This window comes from Sceloporus undulatus, chromosome 1 (genome assembly GCF_019175285.1).
Source record: "Sceloporus undulatus isolate JIND9_A2432 ecotype Alabama chromosome 1, SceUnd_v1.1, whole genome shotgun sequence".
In the NCBI taxonomy this organism is placed as follows: domain Eukaryota; kingdom Metazoa; phylum Chordata; class Lepidosauria; order Squamata; family Phrynosomatidae; genus Sceloporus; species Sceloporus undulatus.
In genome coordinates, this window is record NC_056522.1 from 309,851,455 (window position 1) to 309,874,234 (window position 22,780).

At 39.9% G+C, this 22,780-nt stretch overlaps 1 protein-coding gene across 2 annotated transcripts in view; it reads right to left on the bottom strand.

The window, feature by feature from the left end:
- MYBPC3 (myosin binding protein C3) overlaps positions 1 to 22,780 on the bottom strand; it is a 110,582-nt gene that overhangs the window by 77,087 nt on the left and 10,715 nt on the right. For both annotated transcript variants that reach the window (XM_042446640.1, XM_042446639.1), the window contains exons 2-9: positions 17,485 to 17,751; positions 15,504 to 15,611; positions 14,287 to 14,373; positions 13,784 to 13,932; positions 10,278 to 10,395; positions 6,917 to 6,965; positions 4,806 to 4,850; positions 1,152 to 1,208 (exon numbers count right to left, since the gene is read on the bottom strand). In XM_042446640.1, coding sequence (XP_042302574.1) covers positions 1,152 to 1,208; positions 4,806 to 4,850; positions 6,917 to 6,965; positions 10,278 to 10,395; positions 13,784 to 13,932; positions 14,287 to 14,373; positions 15,504 to 15,611; positions 17,485 to 17,751 — 880 coding nt within the window. The remainder of the gene's footprint in view (positions 1 to 1,151; positions 1,209 to 4,805; positions 4,851 to 6,916; positions 6,966 to 10,277; positions 10,396 to 13,783; positions 13,933 to 14,286; positions 14,374 to 15,503; positions 15,612 to 17,484; positions 17,752 to 22,780) is intronic.

Sequence of the window (22,780 nt, forward strand, 5' to 3'; positions counted from 1 at the left end):
GATGGACAATCTCCTTGGTATGAGTGTTGAGAGTAGGAGAAGTAAATGAGAAAACCCTTGGTTGAAATCTTGCCTCAGCTTGGCATAATGTCATGACTACCAAGTAGGATGTAATTGTTCACTAAGTTATTATTATTATTATTATTATTATTATTATTAAGTTTCTTCTCAAAGGTAACAATGAGTAATTTCAGAAATTTTCTTCTTGCTGTGAGAAAGTCTTCAGAAATCACACAGTGTTTAAAGGCTATTCACAATTTGGGACTTATTTTGCATAAAATGCACACATAGCTTTATGCAGAAAGCAGCATCTTCTGAGCAGAAACAGCATTTTCTGCATGGAAAATAATATTTCAGTGCAAAAATATTAATTCATGTAGAGAAAATGCTATTCTATTTGAAGAAAATGCTGTTTTCTATGCAAAACAACTGTGTGTGAATTGTATGCAGAATAAATCCCCAATTCAGGGATTTTCTATGTAGAAAACAGCATTTTCTTAACACAAATTAATATTTCTGCATTGAGATACTATTTGCTGTGCAGAAAATGCTGTCTCCTGCACAGAAAATGCTGTTTTCTACGGAAAACAACTTCATGTAAATTTTGTGCAAAAAAAGTTCCAAACTGAGATTCTCATTAGTTCAGGATTTTTCTTGCCAGAGTTTCTCAATAGCTGAAAAACATGGGTTTTCTAAAACCATTTTTCAAATATTTTAAAAAACTCTTTCCATCCCTACTGCAAGGCACAGATACACCACAACTACTCTTTTTGGATCCAATCTGCAAGAAACGATTTCTAAGCAACAATACACTTGCCTCTTTTTATTTCATATATTTATTGATTCATTTACCTTTTTATGCAGTTCCTAAAGCCTTCTGAGAGCTAGACCTACCTTCCTATTTCCTATTATCAGTTTTAGACATCTAGTTGCCTGTGGCAACCAACATCCAACCACAAGACACATATCACTAAATGCTCAAAGCTGAGGTTGGGATAAATTTTCACAGTGCTTTGGAGATAAAATCACTCAGGTTTGTGGCTACTTGTATGCAATAGATGATGCAGAATTGGTAGGTGTAGCTTTATCCAGTTATAATGGATACTTTTCAGTTTAGGCAGCCCAAGGTTGTGGGAAATCTGCACACTCACCTTTTTCTCAGCAAAGCGCTGAAATCCACCTCTCTGCCTTCTTCATGACCATCCACACTGTGCAGCAAAACAAACAACATAGACAGTGAACTATATATGAACAGAAAACAGTAAAAGAAGAAGAAAGAATAGTATCACAAAAAGATGTGGATGATGTGGGTGATGATGAGGGCCAAAGAATTCTCCCATGCATTCATATAATTTTTTCCAAACTATTCAAAACTTGATTGTCTCCCACTCCATCAATAGCATGATATCAAGGCTTTAAGACAGGAATGCTAAGCATGTGAACATCTCAAATTGTTGATAGCAACTCTCTTAATCACTCATCATTGGCTGTATTGACTAGTGTTGATGGGACTTGTAGTCCAAAGCAAATAGAAGACCACAAATTAGACATGAATAGTTTCTTTCAGTTTCTTATTGTTTTTCCTAGTTTCAAATTTAGTTTTTTTTTCTAGATTTTGAGAATATTGTTTTAGGTTTCCATGGAAAGTTGTTATTGCCTAACACATTATATTTGGCCTAACTATTTTTTGCGAGAATTAATTTTCTTCATATATTGTATCTGTAAAAATCGCTTACACTAATGTACAAATGTTTGCATCTACTACTTTTATTAATGAATGTGAGTTTGTATGCACAGTCACAGTCTCTTAAAATGGACATTTTTCTACACATTTTAATAGGAGAAGTGAATTGCAAAATTTGGACTACTGCAAATTTCAAAAGATATCTGAGTTCCAGGTCAAGTATTAGTTCAAAATTTTAAAAATAAATTAAACAAAGAATGAGAATAAGAATATTTCTTAGCTGCATCTTCCCATGCATCGAGGCAGGGAAAACAATTACCAGATACACCACATCAGTTAAATACACATCAATTTAAAAGGACATATATACAGTTTAAAAGGACAAGATATACACATATTGAAACGATCCACATTTAAAATCCATCCTTTAGAATTCACAAGTTAAAAATTATCTGGGTACACCTACCTGAAGAGACAGGTCTTTAATGATATTAAACTTCAGACAGCGTATTCAGCTGTCAAGTCTCTTCTGGCAGGTTATTCCACCAAGAACACATGGGGCTTTAACGATAATAACCAACACTTTGTACCTTGCAAACTCTGTACTCCTGGCCTGCCTCTGGGCCCCACAAAAGCCCCCGCCAAGGAGGGGAGAGAGGCAGGCTGGGAGTACAGAGGCAGCACGCACGCATCCTCCATTCTCCATCCTGCGTCCTCCAGGCCTGCTGCCTCTCTCCTTCTGCCCCGGCCTCCTTCTACTGTAGGCCTCCTGGTGCAGAGAACGAGAAGGAGGCCAGGCAGCAGGGAGCAGCATGGAGATGATGGAGGAGGAGGAGGAGGAGGAGGACCAGAAGAGAGAGCTGCTGTCACGTTGCCACCAAGCCCAGCCACCAGCACCCAAGTAGGCAGGGAGTCTGGGGGAGGAAGGAGGAGGAGGTAGCGATCCAAGGGTGGCAGTGGAGTGAGAGACCCGTGAGCTCCCTCTGCCGCCTCTGCCACCCTGGATCGCTGGTAAGGTAGGAAGGGGGAGAGGAAGAAGGAAAGGGGTGGCTGCTTGTCTTCCCCAATGGGAATGACAAGTGTGCCACACACCCTGCCCCCTGCCCAATTCCAAACAGGCCTCCTTTCCATAATGGGGATAAGGGGCCTTTTGGAATCGGGTTTTTCCCCATGGCAGACCCTGAACCTGAAGCGGGTTATTCCCCCAGTGAGAATGGGCCCTAAGGTAAGAATAATAATACTGTACTGTTCCTTTAAACAGACTTGTGTGAGTCTATTGGCATGGCTAAAATGTAGGTCTTTTATAGTGTGAAAAACATCGACATCAAAAGCAACAGCTCATCCTACACTGACATGAAAGAGCAGGAAGAACCAAGGAAACAGAAGCTGCTTGGGACTCAAAGCAGACTTCAGGAAAACCACAGACTATTTTACTTTTTGCTTTTCATTCTGAAAATTTGTGGAGGAAATCGTATAAAATGCCTAATTCCATTGCAGCTGCTAATCTACTAGACATGTTTATTTCCTTTTTCCATAGCTATTATTCCACAGCTAAATATAAATACTATGAATGGGCTTAGTGAATGCAACAGTAACAGTATGGAGGAGGTGGGTGATATCTTTTGCCCTTGCAACCCCCCTCCCAGCAGGGTGTACCACCATCTCTTATGTGACTGAAGCCAACACAATGAGTTTCATTTTCTGCCAATTTCTGGAGGGTTTAAAAAAGATTTGGGAGTATGTGGGTGGATATTTAAGGGAAAAACATTGCATTTTTCAGGGGTTTTGATCCATTTGGGTGTAGTTTTTGATCTGTGGTCTGTGGGCTTCATGGGCCACAAACTGGGACTGATGGGTTATGTGCCTATCCTGATAAACAATATTATCACAACAGTACTCTCCCCCATTTCTCTGCTACCATTGTTGCTCCTCAAAAAAAGATGTACATAAAGGCAGATGTTTTCAGAAAGCAACATTAACATATTTGTTTTTTAAGATGAAATTTGGAATGACTTTCTGCTTCTGACTGTTCCACAAGCAATCACTCATGGGAGAGGGGGATGTCAGTCTGTCGCAACCTGATTGACAGGAGATCGGACCTCCATCACTCACAGAAGCTGTTGCCTGGTAAGTCAGGATTGCGGGACTTCAATGATCCCTATGTATTCCTACATATGTATGTATGTGCTTCATGGACTATAGCAAACATTTAACTGCATAGATCACAAAAAGTTATGGATAGCTGTGAAAGACATGGGAGTGTCACTATATCTGACAGTCCAGATGAGAAATTTGTACGTATGACAAGAGGCCACTGGTAGAACAGAATGTAGAGAAACAGAACTGTTCCCAACTGGCAAAGGAGTCAGGCAAGGCTGCATTTTATCATCTTATTAGTTCAACTTGTATGCTGAAAATATCATATAAAGAGCAGGTTTAGACTCAGAAGAGGGAGGAGAGAAAATAGTAGGAAAAAACTCCAACAATCCAGAGAATGCAAATGACACCATACTGCTTTCAGAAAATAGGAAAAACTTGGAACAATTACTGAAGAAAGTCAAGAAAAACACTGCAAAAGCAGTTTTACTGCTAAACATAAAGAAAACAAAGGGCCTGTTCACACTATGTTTTAAACTGTGGTGGGGAGGGAAAAGCCTGCTTTTTGCCAGCTCAAAAAAGAGCATCAATTTGCTGCTTCTTTTTGGGCCAGCAAAAAGCCAGATTGGGGCTGTGGCATACCACTCCTTTGGGGCGGTCTGTTCCACCCCTAAGTAAGCTTCACTGTTTTCCGTGATGGTTATTTCGAAATTGAACGCAAGATCAGAAAAAAGCTGAAATCATCTGAAATCATCCACACACTTAATTTGGAACCACCATTTTATATAATAATGCCTAGTATGTTCTTTTTCACTAAATGAAAATGTTTCTCTTTGATGCCACACTTGGAATTGGTTTGTGCTTGCCATATTAATATAATGAGCATATAGTACACTCCAGTTACCATTACACTTAATGAAAAATGTACGATTTAAAATGGACCACACATTTAGATTCGTTTGTTTAAGCACACTGTTGTTTCACAGTTCATAATGGGAATTGAAGCTGAGGTAAACATGGTTACCTGGAAAAGGCTGAAGTGATCCGTCTCCCTCCTCCCACCATGCTCCTGAAAAAGAATTTCAAACACAGAATTTGGATGGAGGCAATACCACTCTATCCAACATCATTTTAAATCTAATCTAAATCTAAAATAATAATAATAATAATAATAATAATAATAATAATAATAAATATATCTAATAAACCACCATTTCCAAATTGCTCATATTACCAAGGAAACACCAAGTGGCTCTAAAAGCACCAAACTGAAAAAGCAACCTTCCTATGGAGACAACTCTACTGTTTTTTGTATATTAATATGTTTGCTCTGTGAGTGGGTCTTGAGAAGATGGTCCTTCACAGTCTTGCTGCACATTCTTTTAAAGCAGGGGTAGAAATCACATGGCCCAGCGGGGTATGTGTCACATTTTTGCAGCCTGTGAGTCTCCTGCCCACCATCCTCCAAAAGGATTTTGGTGTTGTTGCAAAAAAGTAAAAAAAAATAATGGCAGCATCACAATGTCAAACCAACTGAGAGGCAAAGTTATCCCGGTGTGGTCCTTAATGGTCTAAGGGTGTGGGAAAAGACCTCATAATCCACAAAATTTTCCCACCTCTGTTCTAAATGGAGACAGAAATTGAACTTGAAAATTTATTCACTGAGAACCCCATTAATAAACTATTTCCCCTCCCTCTCTAACCCTTTTTAAAAACACCATGATGTGCTGTTCAGACATGTATTTGTCTCCATCATCATAGGGTTACCTTAGGGTCACCATAAGTCAGAAATGACTTGAAGGCACACAGCAAACAAACATAGTGAATAGTTTTTTGTGGGTTTTTTTCGGGCTATGGGGCCATGTTCTAGAAGAGTTAATTCCTGATGTTTTGCCAGCAAGGATGTCTCTGCCAAATTGGGACAATTGGAGGGTATGTGATAATCCTAGCAATCATACTCATTTTCTCAAAAGTTCTTTCTAATTTAAATGCTCTTTCGTATAATATCAGCCTTCGAACAGGATCTTCCTGCTCCTGGGAACTTTGTGATCAGGTTTGGCTAAGTGAGACTGGAGACCCCTATTCAGATTTGAGGCTTAATGCACAGACATCTGGGATCTTCTCTGTTTTGACATTTGGGGCTGAGGCTTTCCTACACACCCACATCCTCTTTTTTAGTTTTGGCCCTGTAAATGAGCAGGTAGCTGCCTTCCCAGGTTCATTGAAAATGAGATTCTAAACCTTGACAGAATATGTCAATTTTTAAAATCAAATGACCTGGATAGCCCAATTCTAGATATCTATTTTTCTGTAAATCAAATCTCAAAATGTGGTCTCTTTCAAAGACACTGTGGCCCGTTACAGATGGGCACCCTTGTATGAGCTCAGCACGTACTAGGGTCAGAAAGGGGCATCCTTTCCAGATGCCCCTAGCCCTAGTACGCGCCGAATGCGTACAAAATGGCAGCACCCATTCTACATGGGTGTCGCCATTTTGACATCGCGGGCGCCTAACATCCGCATGTCATGCGGCGGAAATGACGGTGTGAGTGTGCCATTGGCACCTTGCGGCGTCATTTCCACAGTGCAAAAAAAGCCGCTTTTAGCAGCTTCTTTTTGCTCCACGAGGGAGCCCCGCAGTATAGAAACTGCAGCTCCCTCGCGGAGCAAGCTGAGGCGCTGGCAGACAACCCTTTTCGGGCGGTCTGTAAATGGCTTTAGTTTTGTTTTCCAAAGCCTCACTTATCCAAAAATGCTCAGGACCAGAGGTGATTTTGAATTCAGATTTTAACATTTATTTTGGAATACCTGAATTTGCACATATATTTGGAGATGAGACTCAAGTCTAAAAACATAAATCATTTATGCTTCATATACACCTTATACACATAGCCTGAAGGTACCTTTATACAATATTTTGAATAATTTTGTACATGAAACAACATTTGTTTACACTGAGCCATCAGAAAGCAAAGGTACACTACTCAGCCCCCAATGAAAGAAGTTGTGGTTTTTTAAAATATTTTTTTATTTTGTTTAACTGTTTAAGGAAGACTTAATATGTAACACATAGGGAGAAAATGTTCTGCCCCATAGTAGCTGCTGGTCAGTACAACTGTTTATGATAATACTTACGCCCGTCGGAATGCTGTGCGGATATCCATCTCACCTACTGCAGGGGCTTCTGTGATGACATAGATTACAAAAGAGGGGAAAAAACCACAATATATCAATGGTTCAAATTGATAACAGCAACAAACTATGCTTTCCACAAAATTTCCCCACTGAAACTTTTTAAAATAGCATTCATTTTTGGTTATTCACTTAGAAACTGAAGTTTCACACAATAACTTGAGATGGAGATAAGGAAAGAGAGAAGGACAAGATTTTATTCCAAAGCCAAACAACCAATAGCAAGCAGATTTTGCTCTCAGTACTATGTAAATATATAGAATGAGTGCATCATTAGGACATTGAATCTTGAGATGGGTTATTTTGATGGCAATGGCAATTGTTTCTAATTTACCCCACAGAAATGGATATTCCAGTGCTTTGAATATTTATTGTTTCAAAATGGGTGTTTTCTGACTGGCCAGCTTCTGCTGATATAAAAATGGCTACTATAGACTGAGGCTGCATCTGTATTGCAGAAATAGTCTGATTTGACAGTTTTTAACTGCCATGGCTCAGTGTTTTGGAATTTCCAGAATTCCATAGCATTGAGACATGGCAGTTAAAGTGCTGTCAAACCGGAGTATTTCTGCAATGCGGATGCAGCCAAAGGTCTGCCTGAGTCAACAACATCTGCCACAATATAGCAGATAGTAGTCTTTTGCATTTGAAGCTCCTGAAGCAGGAAAGATCAATCTGAAGGTGCCCAGACGTAGTTGGACTGCAACTCTAATAATCCCTAGCTAGCACAGCTAGTAGTGATGGATGATGGGAACTGTATCCCAGCTATCTGTGGCCCCAAACTGTCCATTCCTGTACCAAAGGAATTAGAACATTGAACTGAATATATGGACAAAGGAGTGTTTAAACAGCCAAACTGTATGTTGTTGTCTTGATTCAAACCTCTAAGCATATGATATAATACCTTCAACCATGGGATATATCTGGTTCAGCTCTCTGGGATGGGATTTGGGTGCACTGGTATACAACCACTTTAGCCTTATATGGCTTAGGTCCAGATTATCTGAAAGGCTGTATCTCCCTATACAAACCTGCCAGAATTCAAAGATCTACAAGGAATAGGCTTTCTCTCATTCCTGCCACCATCACAGGCTCACTTGGTGAGGACACGAGAGAGAGAGAGAGAGAGAGAGAGAGAGAGAGAGAGAGAGAGAGCTTTTAATGTATAAGCAGGAGGATTTTTTATTGGGATGTTTTATCTATCTTTTAAACTTCAATTGTCTTTTAAATCATTTTATATTGGTTTATGTGGTGATTTTGTTTCTCTGAAAAAAATATTTTTCTGGTTTTTAAAGTGACTATTTCTATGAGCTGCCTTGAGTCTCACCTTGAGACAATGGTAGTATTCAAATGAAATAAATAAATAAATGTACAAATTCAGCTCCCACATCAGGACTGGAGAATCTGAAGAGCCGTTCACATTTTGTAGGACACCAACTACCACTCTAAAAAGGAGCGGCATTTTGCCATTCTTTTTAAAGCAGCAAACTGTTGGATTTGGGCCAATCCGGCACTGTCCCGATCCAGCACTGAAAGGGGGGCTGGGACGCCACTCTATTGGGGTGGTCTGTACAGCCCTTGAGTCTGCTTTTTCAGATGCAACTTCTGAAGAAGTACACTCATTCTATGAGAGCTTACATTATAAACTTCTTTCTCAGTCTCAAAAGAGCTATAATTTCTCTATGCATACCAATCCAGACTAACACAGCTATGTCTTTGAGATGGGCTGTATAAAATGGGTTTTTATAGCACAGTTCTTTAAGTGTTCTTTAGATGTCGATGCATAACTTCACTGACACTTAATTTCATCTGGCCAAGTTTGTACAAGGATGGCAGAAAGGTTCTCTTTCTGCAGCTCTTGCATTGGCATCTTCCTTCATTTCCTTCTAGGTGGTGCTGTCCCCACAGGGAAAGGCAGGGCAAACATGTTTCCAGTTTGCACAGGCTCATTTCTTCTCGTTCTCTGTAAAGGTGCTACGCTAAGTAGCTCCTTCAGACAAGCATTAGGTCATGTGTTTCTCAATGATACATATGTTTGATGTGCTTTGTAATAAGTCAAAAAAGTCTGAAAATTGAGGAGCCCTTGAAGCAATAGCAAAACAACTCTTTACTCACAATAAAAGTGTTGGTTAAACTACTCATCTAAAAATATGCTGTTTCCAGTTCCCGTATTTGATCAGGGTTAGGGAAATAAGCAAACTTGCAGCACATTTCAAGTATCCCCCCCCCCCCCGCCAAACCTTCAATGGGAAAAGGCTGCAATATGACAGTAGCCACCCTTCTTTCTTTACATTTCCTCTTTTGGGGTTAAACTTTTGAGAACATACAGTCAATGGTTTATATTTCTATATTATTACTGTTGCTGACTTCATCCAACAATGGACAGAGATGAAGAATTAAGCTCAATTCAGGCACTAAAAAATGAAAGAATATCCAAACAAATTTGAAATATTGTTAAAAAATTGTGACCCACTCCTCTTTTCGCCTAGCTCCCTCTCCCCCTCTAAATTCACTACAGTGCTGCCAAACCTCAGCAACACGGCAGTGGCTTTAAAAATCCCAGTTGTTATTCAGGGCAGATTTTTCAACTTCCGCAATACCAAATTTGGGCATTGTGACAGCAATTTTGAAAGAAAAAGCAGCTTATGTGATGGTGCCCACATGGTGTGGAGGGGAAGTCTAATGTGGCTCAACACTACCGCCACTATTTCCCTGCCCCAGAAGTTACCCATTCCTGATTTAAATTCAGGATATTTCTGTGGATATTAAAAGTTGCAAACTAATGCAGAAATGGGGTGGAATAGACTTATAGGGGAACTAAAGACCCACATAGACCATATATATTTAACCTCCATTCATAGTATTAAGAGGCTCAGGCTGAGATGCTATTTAGTATGATCTTTAAGATAAAGGCTACTATTTAAATCAGAGATGAGAAACATGTAGCCCTCCAGATAATGTTAGACTATAATCCCCATTATGACTGTTCACTGGTTATACTGGCTGCGAACCTATGTAGACAGAAGGCGCTGAAATCCAATAGTCCCCAAACGTATCTCAAATAATCCACATCCCTATCATCCCCACTGGCTAATGAATAAAACTTATAGAACTACATTGAATCCTATGACAATCACTCCCCCAGATTGTCATTCAGACCTCCTCAGTCATTTCTTTTTCTTGGTTTTAATTGCATGTGTAGTTTTCTCAGGCCTAGAAAGGTTGTGTACAACAAAGAAAGAAAAGCTGGGACATTTATCCTAGCAAAAGCCATCTCTTTAATTATGAAAGCTCATTTTCTTACCATTAACAACAAGGCTAAAATTACAGCTGTCAAACTTGTCCTTTGTCGCCACTTCACATCTGTATCCTCCAGCATAGGTCATTTTTGCATCAATAATATTCATTTCAAAGACATAGACCTTTAAAAATGGAATAAATAAAACACACCATCTCACTAAGGACACTTCTTTTCAGACATTTAATAAATAAATAATAAAATAAATAAACTTTATTCTTATACCCCACCTTTCTGCTGCAGCAATCAAGGCGGCTTACATAACTACAATATGTTAGAATAAATTGACACCCCCTCTTTGAAACAGGATTAAAATACAATACAATTTACAAATTAAACCTGTTCAAATGACAACAATTTACTAGTAGAGGCAGTTGTTACATAAAGTAGGGAGAGTAGAGAAATGAGATTGAACTAATCTGGGAAGGCCTGCTGGAAGAGATCCATCTTGACAGTTTTTTTGAAGCTCTCTAGGCTGGTCATTTGATGGATCTCCTCTGGCAAGGAGTTCCATAGTCTGGGAGTAGCAGCGGAGAACATCCTCTGGGAGGTTGCCATTAATCTGGTTTTTATGGGTTGCAATAAATTCCTCCCAGAGGACCTGAGGGTGCAGGGTGGCTTGTACGGAAGTAGGCAATCCTTTATATAGGTTGGGCCCAAGCCATGTAGGGCTTTAAAGGTAATCACCAACACCTTGTACTGCACCCGGAAACCAATAGGCAGCCAGTGAAGAGATTTCAGAATAGGTGTAATATGATTTATATTCAGATTCTACTGCCAAAGAAGTAGAAAAAAACCCAACAACATGTGTATGTCTTCATGCCAAGAGCTTAGAGTTACTTTTGCATTTGAACTAGAGGTTCAAAGAGTTCCTTTTCTGACTACAGATTTCAAAATCCCCATAGGTTTCCCAAAGTACAAAAAATAACTTTTCCAAGCTCTGGTCTGGATTGCCCAATGAGCATGCTTTGCTTTTTGAAATAACAATATAGAGGCACTTTCTATTACTCCCTCTCTTCCCCTAACTCAAAATGTCTTGCTTCTTCTTTTCTAAATCTTCCTCTTGCTAAATTTGTTACCATCACAGAAATTCAGTAAGTATGCTGTTAGAGTGCAAATCTGTGCCAGTTTACTTGCATCATTTTCTTAGGGGAGGGTAGATGATGTTCCCTTTTTCTTACTTCCACCCCCGCTGAGCAGGAGTGTCAGGGATACTCACAAATGCAGCTCTGTCCCCACAACTAATTCCCAACAATAGGGAGTGGTTGCTCTTATGAACCTGGGAAAGAAGTAGCAGCCTCCACCCCCAGCATCAGGCTGCTCTTTCTCTACCAGATTTGCAAGGACAGCTGGGTCTTTCATAAGGAGAAAAGTGGGATATAAATCAAGCAAACAAATAAACATGCCTGGGCACATGGGCAACTGATCCACAGTTAAGAGAACCTGTGAATGTCCCAGCTGCAGTTTCATGGACAAGGGGTGTTCCACAAACAGGTACATGATACAGCCATTCATATTGGCATATCCACCCCCACAAGCAAGCATAAGTTGAGACTAATGTGTATATAGTCTCCAACAGGATTCTAGCTGGTAGCCTGTTTTTTTGTTACCCCCTTCCCTCCAAATCTCAGGTTCACAGTGTGTTCATACTCCTGAAGTCAGGTTTGAGCCTAGTTTCAGCAGTCAGATGTGTGTTTCCACAGTTAAAACTAGTGCATCAGCTGAGCCCATTCCTTGAGATGTCAGATCTGGCCACTGTAAAACATGCCTCGATAACATACTGTTTGGATTACTTTAATGCACTCTATGTGGGACTGATTTTGGAAACTATTTGAAGACTTCAGCATTTCCAAAATGTTGCAGCCAGGCTTCAGGATAGGGTTGGTTATAAGGAGCATTTAGCTCCCTGCTAAAACAGCTTCTCTGATCCACTGGTCTATTTCCAGGAAGAATTCAAAGTACTGCTTATGATGTTTAAAGCCCTGCACAGCTTGGAGCCAAACTATCTAAAAGGCCTCATCTCACTATATGATTCTCTTTGTCCCACCACCCACCACCATCTTCTTGGTGGCTGGTCCCAAGCTATAGAGCTCTCTTCCATGGGACATCTGATTTCCCCTATTCCCTTTTCTGCTGGCACCTTTTCACTTAGGCAAACCTTTGATTCTTAAATCACATGGTAATAGGGTCAATGGAACATGGTGCAGCGTGCTTTTATATTTTTCATTATGTTTTATATGCATTGAAAATATTTTTAACTGTGTGCTTTTTAAACACTTCTGATTTATGGCAACCCTATCACAGGGTCTTCTGAGGCTGAGAGTGTGTGACTTGCCCAAGGTAACCCAATGGGTTTCAATGGCAGAGCAGGGATTAGAGCCCTGTCTCTAGAGTTATAACTCTAACATTCAAACCATTACACCACGCTGGTTCCTTGTGATATGTTTAGTATACATGAAATGATATACAGCTGGGGGGAAAATACAGTCATGCTTTAAATCAGGGCTACTCTAAGTGGCATGTGTGGGCCTTACTTCAAAAGAAACTGTTGTAGTCAAAGGATGCAATGTGGTACTGGCCCCAGGCACAATTGGGAAAATATTGTTGGTCCCCCATATCACTTAGTTTTAGAAGCACTGTTTTAGTCAATAGGAAAAATGTATAAAAATATTTATATGAGGAAGATAAAGAAATAAATGTATAAATTATGAGAAATATGTACATGAAATACATGCTTTTTATGCTGGAAGCAAAAACAATAAATTCTCATAACTTGATACAAACAAAAGATGGGATAGAAATACAGGTGGTATTTGGATAAACTAAATTGAGACAAAATGTTTTTCACATTCTTAGATCCAATATTTTGGGGGCTCAGATGGTCTAAAACAACACACACTATTCAAAAGAAGCAATATTCTCTACTTCTCTGCCAGACAACATGGTACAAATACGAAAGGATGGAGGAAGGGAAGTTGCATTTGGCATGTAAATGGTTAGAACTTTTTGTCCAGTTTAACAAGTAGCTTCCAATAAGAATTTCATGACAGCAGAGGAAAGGCCAGTAGAAACAATGGACATTATCCTATGGAGGAAAAGCCAGGAATAAAAATGCATTTTCCCGGCAAAGTTCTGAGATCGCGGCAAGAAACATTGCGATTAGAGAGGATTTATCCTGGGAATAACCAGGGAATAACTAGCAACAAATCATTCACGGGATTTCCCTATGAATGATTTGTTGCTAGTTATTCCTTGGTTATTCCCAGGATAAATCTTCTCTAATTGCAACATCATCTGAAAATCTTCTCTGTGATCTTGGGTCTTTACCAGGAAAATGCTTTTTAATCCCGGCTTTCCCCTGCTTTCCCCCTGTGTGATAAAGTCCTATGTGAAATAACTGAGTTCTTTATTTCAAAGGGAATACTATTTCTCTTTTTTTGAAACAGCAAAAAGGAAACAAACATATAAACAAATAAAAATATAGAGTAAAGAACCTGTCCTGCCAGTTTTACCTTGTTATTTCGATCATAAGTTTCATGAAGCTGGAGGTGTTTCCCTACTTTGCTTGCTAGGTCCATCCACTTTCCCTTGAACCATTTCACAGAAGGTTTCTTCAGCAGGCTTTCACCTGCTACTACAGCGGTGAATGTAATGTTCCCACCTTGGGAGGGAGACATATTAAGCTGAATGCATGTTGCAAGGTATAACATCTCATTAAATCAATAGGCATACCACAGGTGAAAGACAATAGAGTGAATTCCAAATAAGGCTTTTATCGTGCCATTTCCCTCCCTTGTCCACTGCCCTTTACTGCATCTCTGAGTCTTTTACATAATGTCTAATATCTCCTTCTCTTCCCCTCTACCACAGTCATTTCTATCACCATTCTTCTTACCATGGACAATCCATTAAGGAGAAGAATACAAAATAAATGAACGGTGTCTTCTAATTGCCCTTCATCTGGGAACCTGCCCCAATCAGCAGAAGCATATTTTTTGCAAGGTTATGCACTTACCCACAGTCACTTCTCCATCCTGTGGCCGAGACACAAAGATGCCAATAGGATCCACAGGAACCTTTTCCTGGGCTTCTGTAGAAAGAGCTAGAGGAGGGGAAACTAGAGTTAAATACTGGTTTGTTTAGTTTTTTGTGGGTTTTTCGGGCTATGGGCCATGTTCTAGAAGAGTTTATTCTTGACATTTCGCCAGCATCTGTGGCTGGCATCTTCAGATGCTGGCGAAACATCAGGAATAAACTCTTCTAGAACATGGCCACATAGCCCAAAAAACCCACAAAAAACTATGGATGCCGGCCATGAAAGCCTTTGACTTCATATACTGGTTTGTTTGTTTTTTGAGAGCCTATGTAGTGTAGTGGTTTATATATTGGACTCTGGAGACCAGGGTTGAATTCCCAACTCAATTTGCTAAGGCAGATTTATCATATGATTTTCTCAGCAAGATTTATTCAGAGATTTGCCACTGCCTTCCCTTCAGGTGGAGAGAGTGTGACTTGCCAAAGGTCACCCAGTGGGTTTCATGTGAATCAAACCCTGGTCTCCAGAGTCGTAGTCCAATGCTCACACCACACTGACTCTCATGCTGTCAGTATCCGAGCACAAACATTGCAAGCTGTGTTCTTCAGATCAGGGATGGGCAAAATATGGCCCATGGGTTGCATGTAGCACCAGGGTTGTTATTTTTGCTCCCAGGGTCAATTTCTTAACACTTTTTGCTCCAGAATGCTCCCAGGTGTACTCTAAGGGATGTGAGGGTGGGCATTTCCACCACATCTGGAGGCCCTCTACCCAAAGGTTAAAAACAACTTTTATAGAAGTCATCTTACAGCCACTCTTCCCACAGCTGCTATGAATTATATGGGAGCTTTACTGGTGCTGGACCCAATCCTGAGAGAGGAGAAAGTCTATATAATTCAGTGCAGCTATGGAAGGAAGAGATGTAAAACTGAGGGTGCATCTACACTGTAGAAATAGGGCAGTTTGACACCACTTTAGGGGCTGGGATTTGTACTCTTACACATGCATTTGCTTTCTCTGTCACAGAGTGCTGGTGCCTCACCAAACAACAATCCCAGAATTCTGTAGGATGGAGCCATGGCAGTTAAAGTTGTATAAAACTGCATTATTCCGACAATGAAGATGCACTAAAAATCTGGGTTATTTTGACCAGCATATCAAAAAAGGATACTCCCAGAATTGTATTTTTATTTTACCTTCTGAGCCCTTGCTCCCATCTGTAGGTGTGGGATCTCCTTCTGCAGGTACATCAGAGACAGCTGGTTCAGAAGGAGCTTTAGATTGTGGGATCTCTTCCATCTTTTCTAGAAAGGATGTTATGAAGAGTCTCATTATTTTAAGAGACATGCAAAAAATGTGGGTCTCTTTTGAAAATTGGAGAGCAGGCAGTATGCTATTTTAAATGGCATCTCATGTTACATTCAGGATCTAATGACTGACATACAGAACATTCAGAACTGGCAACAAATCAGGAAACAAAATAATCCAATTTATCGTGAATTTATTACTAAATTGTCATTGTTGTAAACTGGCCTTGAGTCAGCACCAAGATCAAGAAAATGCGAAGTTGTGTACAACTGCACATTTGTTTACAGAACTATCCTTGCTTTCAGGTTTAAAAAGGCCTCTTTAAAGGTTCAGAAATATGGAAATATAAGAGCAGGCTATAGTGGGATTCAGAGTTCTCTTTCACATGCAGACATAACCCAAAGTGTAATTGCAGCTTCCACTGCCAGTAGGAACTCTGCAGGCCTTGGCACCAGGTACCTCATGATTCTGGACAGTGGCATCACTAGGATTGGTGTCACCCAGTGCGACAACTCACAGTGTCATCGCCCTCCATTGACCTCCTCTTCTCATACCACACCATACTGGATCCTCAGTAATATTTTTGTACTACAGTAACATTACTCATCAATCATAATAATTAATTCTTTTTTAAAAAAATTGAAAAACCCGAGGTCTCTTCTTTCTCCTCTCATTGAATCTCACCCCACTCACACCATCTCCTCCACTGAGTTCCAGCATTTTAGAAGGACACAGGTGAACATCCCAGCTCATTTTTGCCCAAAGGCAGATGTTTGGGGAGCAGTGCTGCCACCCCCTTAAGGTATCATCTGGTGTGTTCTGTACTTCCCACACACCTTAATGGCGATCCTGATTCTGGAGAGTTTCCTTTTCCCTCCGTTCAAATTATCTCCTCCCCCATTCATCTAAAAGAAGACTACAGCCTTTCTCATCCAGCCAATATGAAGCTCTTCTCAGTAAAAAGTCTCCCATTGATAGAAGGAGCCCTTCCATTCATGATTTTTTATTTATTTATTTATTTTTTTGCTGGATCCATCTAATTGGTGGATCCATCTAACTGGACCAGAACCTGGATACGTTTTCTTTAAAAAATATTACAACTTCCAAAAATTCACAGCCAGAATGGTCAGTGGTCATACTGGTTAAGGGATTCTGGAAGTTATAAACCAGTTAAGTTATGTTCATGCCTCCTCCCATACAATCCTTCCCATAATCTCAGGCCCTCTGGGAAGAACCTACTGCAGTTAGAGAGAACTAGACTGAAGACAACTTCCCAGAGGATGTTCTCTGTTGCCGCTTCAAAAATCTGGAATGACCTGCCGGATGAGATCCATCATATAACATCATTGGAGGCCTTTAAGAAGGCAATAAAAACGGATCTCTTCCAGCAGGCCTTCCCTAACTGATCTCCTCAGAATTTTCACTCTACGTTTGTTTAGCTATACCCACCAGACTTTGATCTCGATCTATTTTATTAACCATTCTATTGGGAATTGTTTTTTAATGGTATTTTAAGGTGGGAGGGAGATAGGGGAACTAGGATGTAATATGTCCTGTTATGCTTTTATCTATTGATGTTCATGTTTGATTTCATTGTTCTTGTTTGCTGTTATCTGCCTCGATCCAATACAGGGAGAGGCAGAATACAAATAATAATAATAATATATGCCATTTTAACAAGACAACTTAAACACCAAATAGATTCTTATGTGCAAAAAAGTAGTTTCCCAGTTGAGAAGAGAACCCCATTAGCTCTTTGGTTTACCTCTTAAATGCTTTCCAGCCAAAGTTGTTGAAATATTACACTGTTCATAATCATCAGGACGACTAAACAAGGTTATACGTACATTTGTGTTAAACCTAGTTTACCTGCTTCTTTAACTTTCAGTTCAAATTTGACCTTGGAACTTCCAGCAATGACAGCATATGTCAAATCATCTTCTTTTCCAACATTATTAATGGTCAATGAGTGCTTGTTCCCTTCTGACTTGACAACGTACTTCTCACTTGCTGTAATTTCCAAACCATTTCGCTGCCACTTCACCTTGATACCTGTCTTCTCTGTTTCTGCCTCAAAAATAGCAACACCTCCTTCTATGGCTTCTGTTGTCTTTGGTTTCTTGATGAATGCGGAAGCTGACAAGAAAACAAAAAGGTCTATTTTTTTAGTGGCAAGACTGAAAAATACATACCTGTCCAACCTTTTTTCTCAGTTCTGCTGCTCATGCTTGATATGTTTGTTGTTTGTTTTTACAGAAAATGTTACTCTTAGAACTGGAGCTGCTTACTCACACAAATTACTCTTATTTATTTTGAAATCAGAATATCATATGCATTTTCATTCAGTATGCAGTATATGACAACCCCTCCATGGTTCAGATTTTACCTCAACCATGGGTTTGTTTAGATTGTGTAATTACTATGAATTTCAACAAGGATGCAGACAGGGCCTGATTACTAATGGCTCAATTGCTCCAGGCCCTTTACTGGCTGGGAGACCAGTACTGAAGAGGAAAGACATTGCTTCCTTTGCCTTCTTCCCCATTCCCTTCCTGGACCTCCTGATGTTTCTGACATCATCAAAATTTTGTGTCGTGTTTGAGCAAGAGGATCTGGTTCACTGAAACTGCAGAGCTGAAAATGGATTCACACCTAAACATTTTTTCTGCTGCTGTCTATTGCAATTTCTATTTCTACAGCAACCATTCCTAGAATAACTTGCACATGCAAAAGAGGACTCTGTTGGGAACTGGTTCAAGTTTCCACCCATCTTCATCTGGCTTTGAGCATGAATATCCCTACCCTTGGAATATTTTATTCCACAGCAGCACAGAATAGTCTGATGTTTTGTCTATGGCCGGCTCTATGCACACAGTCAAAATGGGGTTGTAGAACTTATGCTGTGGCAGTTCCAGGGTTGCGTGGTTACATGCTGCTAATGTCTCCGCCTTGTTCCCATCCCTTTTGCTATTCCAGAAGAGCTGGTGTTTTTGTTTGTTTGTTTTTACTTTTATTTTTAAAACTGTGGGATTAGTATAACTCTGGAATTGTGTTGAGGAAAAAGAAGCACACGCACACGCACAGACACATACACACTGGGTAAGGCATAGGGCAGGGAGCTGGGGTTAAGGACAAGGGTGGAAGAGAGCATGAGGAGTCAGCAATAGCCAGTTGCACCAATGAAGGTGTGTACGAGAGGGCGTGCTCCCCAACCAGTATGTATACACTTCCTTTCATTAAAGCAATCATGGTGGGAATGGGTGTGGTGTGCCCATACAGACAGGCCAAAATAAAGCTGCTTTGGGTCACTTTGGAGGTATGCTGCTTAAATGATGCAAACATCCTAAGAGGCAAGAAACTGTGCCAAAGCTGCCCTCCACTCCTTAGGAATGGAGAGTGGCTTTGGCACGGCTTCTGGCCTCTTAGGACACATGCATAATTTAAACAGCATACCTCCAAAGTGACCCAAAGCAGCTTTATTTTGGCCTGTCTGTAAAAGTCCTCAAATAGAGTCCATGGATTTATTCTTTCCTCCACAACAAGAATACAACCCTCTGATATTAATATTTCAAAATAACTCTTTATTTCTAATACTGTAGTTATATGCCACCTTTCACAGCAGTTGGTCCATATCAACTCATATGAATACTTGTTAAAATACAGAAATCCCATTGCAGTTTCAAAACTAAAACTGCTACTCTATGGATAAACAGCACAACAACAACAAAAAGTAATAAAAAGATTTTCCCCTTCCTAGGAATTTCAAGTTTTTTTTTATTATTATTATTTTTAAAAAACACTAAACTATTGTGTATGATTTGCAGGATATTATATACATAGTGAATTTAGTTATTCTCTGGCCTATTGCTTTCTAAAACTGGCTTTAAAAAAAGAGATGCAGGATTATAAACAGATTAAAAAGTTAACCGGGTGTTGGGTGTTGTGTTGCACTGAACCACAGGCTGTTAATAGCCTCTCTAAACAGATAGATTCCCTAGGTAGCAAACTCTGAGAGCAAAACTGAACAAGTTTCTAAAAATGGCTACAATACAGTCCATCTGGGAGGGAGTCAAGCCAGTTCAGCAGGCTACCCCAAAGAAGCATCTACTACTTGGCTCTTCTCCCCATAGCATTGGGGATAAAAAGATTTAGGGAAACAGTTTTTATAGAAGCCCAGTTGTTGTCACTCATCCTGTTAGCTACAAAACTATCCATAAATATGTTAATTGCTTGACAACAATGCATCCTGTAGAAGCTCCAACTTTTAAATGTGGAGTATGTCACTGGCAAGAACTGTTGTTGACCTGCAAACCATTCACAAGAAGGCAGGTTTCTATTCTATTTATAGGGAGTTTTTCTATTTATACTGTATCACTGTTGTTTTAAAGTTAATTACATGATCCCACCTAGAAGTCACATATTATTTCCCCCATGTTAGTCTCATGTTAGCGTTTTTTGTATACAGCATCACTTCTTGTACACAGCATTTTGTACAAGAAATGGCTTACAAGCTTTATTATTTAATACACACACACACCGACCCATTTTCTCCTTCAAATCTGAACAGCAAATTCCTTTCTCTGCATCATCTTCTAAATTTTAGTTTTACTCCATTCACATTAAGCTACATTAAGCTTTACTTTTTCAAGATGATTCACAGACAGATTCCTTTTGGAATAGTAAGTTCTTCCTGAAAGGTTTTCATTTTAATTTTCCACAAATTGTGTGCTAAAATGCCTTCCTTACAAAAGTTCTTTCCTGTACTGGTACAAATCATCCACAGGTTAGCCTGTAGATAGCTGTACCCTGTGAAACTACATCAGTTTCTAGCAAAGGAGTGGAACAATACGGGCTTATGGCTTTCTTAAGTTGTTCCACAGCAGCCAGGGATCCGGCTCTCTGGGCTACAAATGTCTTAAATCGTATTCACGCCCACATAAACCAGCAGAATAGTGGTGTAATTAATCCAACAAGGCTTTTTCCTTAAGAAAATTGACTACTGAGTTTTGTCCATCTGCACCATGGTTGTTCTCAAGGACAGTCCTACATAGAGTAATCAAGCTCAGTAGTTATGGAAGACAGAATAATATTTGCCAGATCCAAATCTAACAAATCCCACTTTAGAGCCAGACATGAAGTTCCTGAAGCGTCTGTAATCAATGTTCACACAAAGATGTGATGTCTGAATGACAAGAGGAAGCTTGATCAGTCAACAATTACTTGACTCAGATCTTCCTGTCTAAAACCACATTCCCTCCATGAATTTGGCTTCAGTTGTCTGAATCCACCACTGCATAATGAATAGGAGTTGCTGGGGAAGAAAAATGGATGTCACAACTGCTATTACTTGACCCAAAATTTATACACAGTCTTGCCCAGACATATACAGTGGCCTTTTGTTATTTGCAGGAGATCTGTTGTGAACCCCTCCCCACCCCTGGTGGATAGCAAAAAATAAGTCCCATTTTTTCCCTATGGCCGTGTGATGTGAATGCAGCCGCTGTGTGGTTGCATGCATGTGTGGCCATTTATAACAATGGAGCTTGTCATCCATGGAAGCTCAAATCCATGGATGGTGAGCCCACAGATAAAAAGAGCCCACTGTAATTCATGCAGGAATGGTTCAGGTTTAAATACTACTGAACTCTTCAATGTACAAGATAATCCTCTTGTATCTCCTTTGCCAGATAGGAGCAGAATCATTCAGCAGCAGTCGTATGAATTTGCCAGAGGACTGGAAATACAGTATTGCCTCTGCATAATAGTGTCAACAGCTGTCAAAACAAGATCAAAGAAAATTAACAGAGAAACACAATTTCCCCTGCCAGTCTTCAGGGATTAATGGCCAACTAAGGGCAACAGCACACCTCTGATGTCCAGCTTAGAGTTGTATCAGATATACAGTACCAAGGTTGCCTACAGACTAGAATAAAGTAACCTGACTAATTTTATTTTGCTTTGTGACCAATTTTAAAGAGAACAAGGATTGAAGCCAGCCCCCATCCCACCACAGAACAAGATTTTTTTTAAAGCTGTACACTTAGAGGAGCAGGACTTTGGACCCTATTGCATGGTGGCTTACCTTTCCCAAATTCAGTGTTAATTTGGGAGGCAGTCGGTTCCTATCACACATAAATTGCCACTGAATTGCTGCCTGGGTCCATCCTAGATGCAGCCAGGGTAATCTAAGCCGCTTCCGCAGCCATTTTTAGAAATACCCTAAAGGTACTAGATCCCATCTGATCTTGGAAAAAGTAAGGAGTGTCAGCCCTGGTTAGTATTAGAATGGGAGATCCCCAACAAATACCAGGCTCTATTTCAGAGGAAGGAAGTGGCAAAACCACCTCTGAGTATTCCTTGTCTAGGAAAACTCTGCGAAATTCATGGGGTCACCATAGGTTGACAAAATGATTTGAAGGCACACAGGCGCACACACACGTGGATAAATAGATAAATTTTGCATGGGGTTCTACGCCCAGACCTTCCAAGACTTAGTTTATCAACGCATCCTTAACCCATGGTGGGTCCACTATGAGACTACTGATTTTCTTCTCACACAATGCTTGAATGATAGAAGAAAAGGTGTGGTGTGTGTGTGCATGTAGGGGTACTTAGTCAAAGGTACAAGAAGCCCCACACCATGATTCCTCCAACAGTCCCCCTGTACCCTTTTGAATCTAACAATGAAGGGGGAAAGCTTCTATAATTTGACCATTGCGCCCAGCACAGCTCCGAGTTTCAATTCACTATGGCATGAAAATATAGTTTAAGAGATGGCAAGTTTAAGATATAGGGGACTGATTTTTGAGAATGATAGTCCCATTTTCCTTTATTTACTTTTATATATATATATAGTACTTTCCGTGAATTTCATCTTATATCGCTTGTATAACCCAGGTTGGTCTAAATATCCTAAGCAGGGTCAGTCCTGGTTAGTACTTATATGGGAGACTGCCAATGAATACCAGGTGATGTAAGTTATATTTCAGAGACAGGAACTGGCAAAACTATCTCTGAATATTCCTTACCTAAGAAAATCCTATAAAATCCATGAGTTGCTGACAAGGAACTCGAAGTCTCTCTCTCTCACACACATAACTCAGGTCACATGGGAAGACATTTGCTTTCTACATTTAAATTAATAATGTTTATTTAATTATTATTC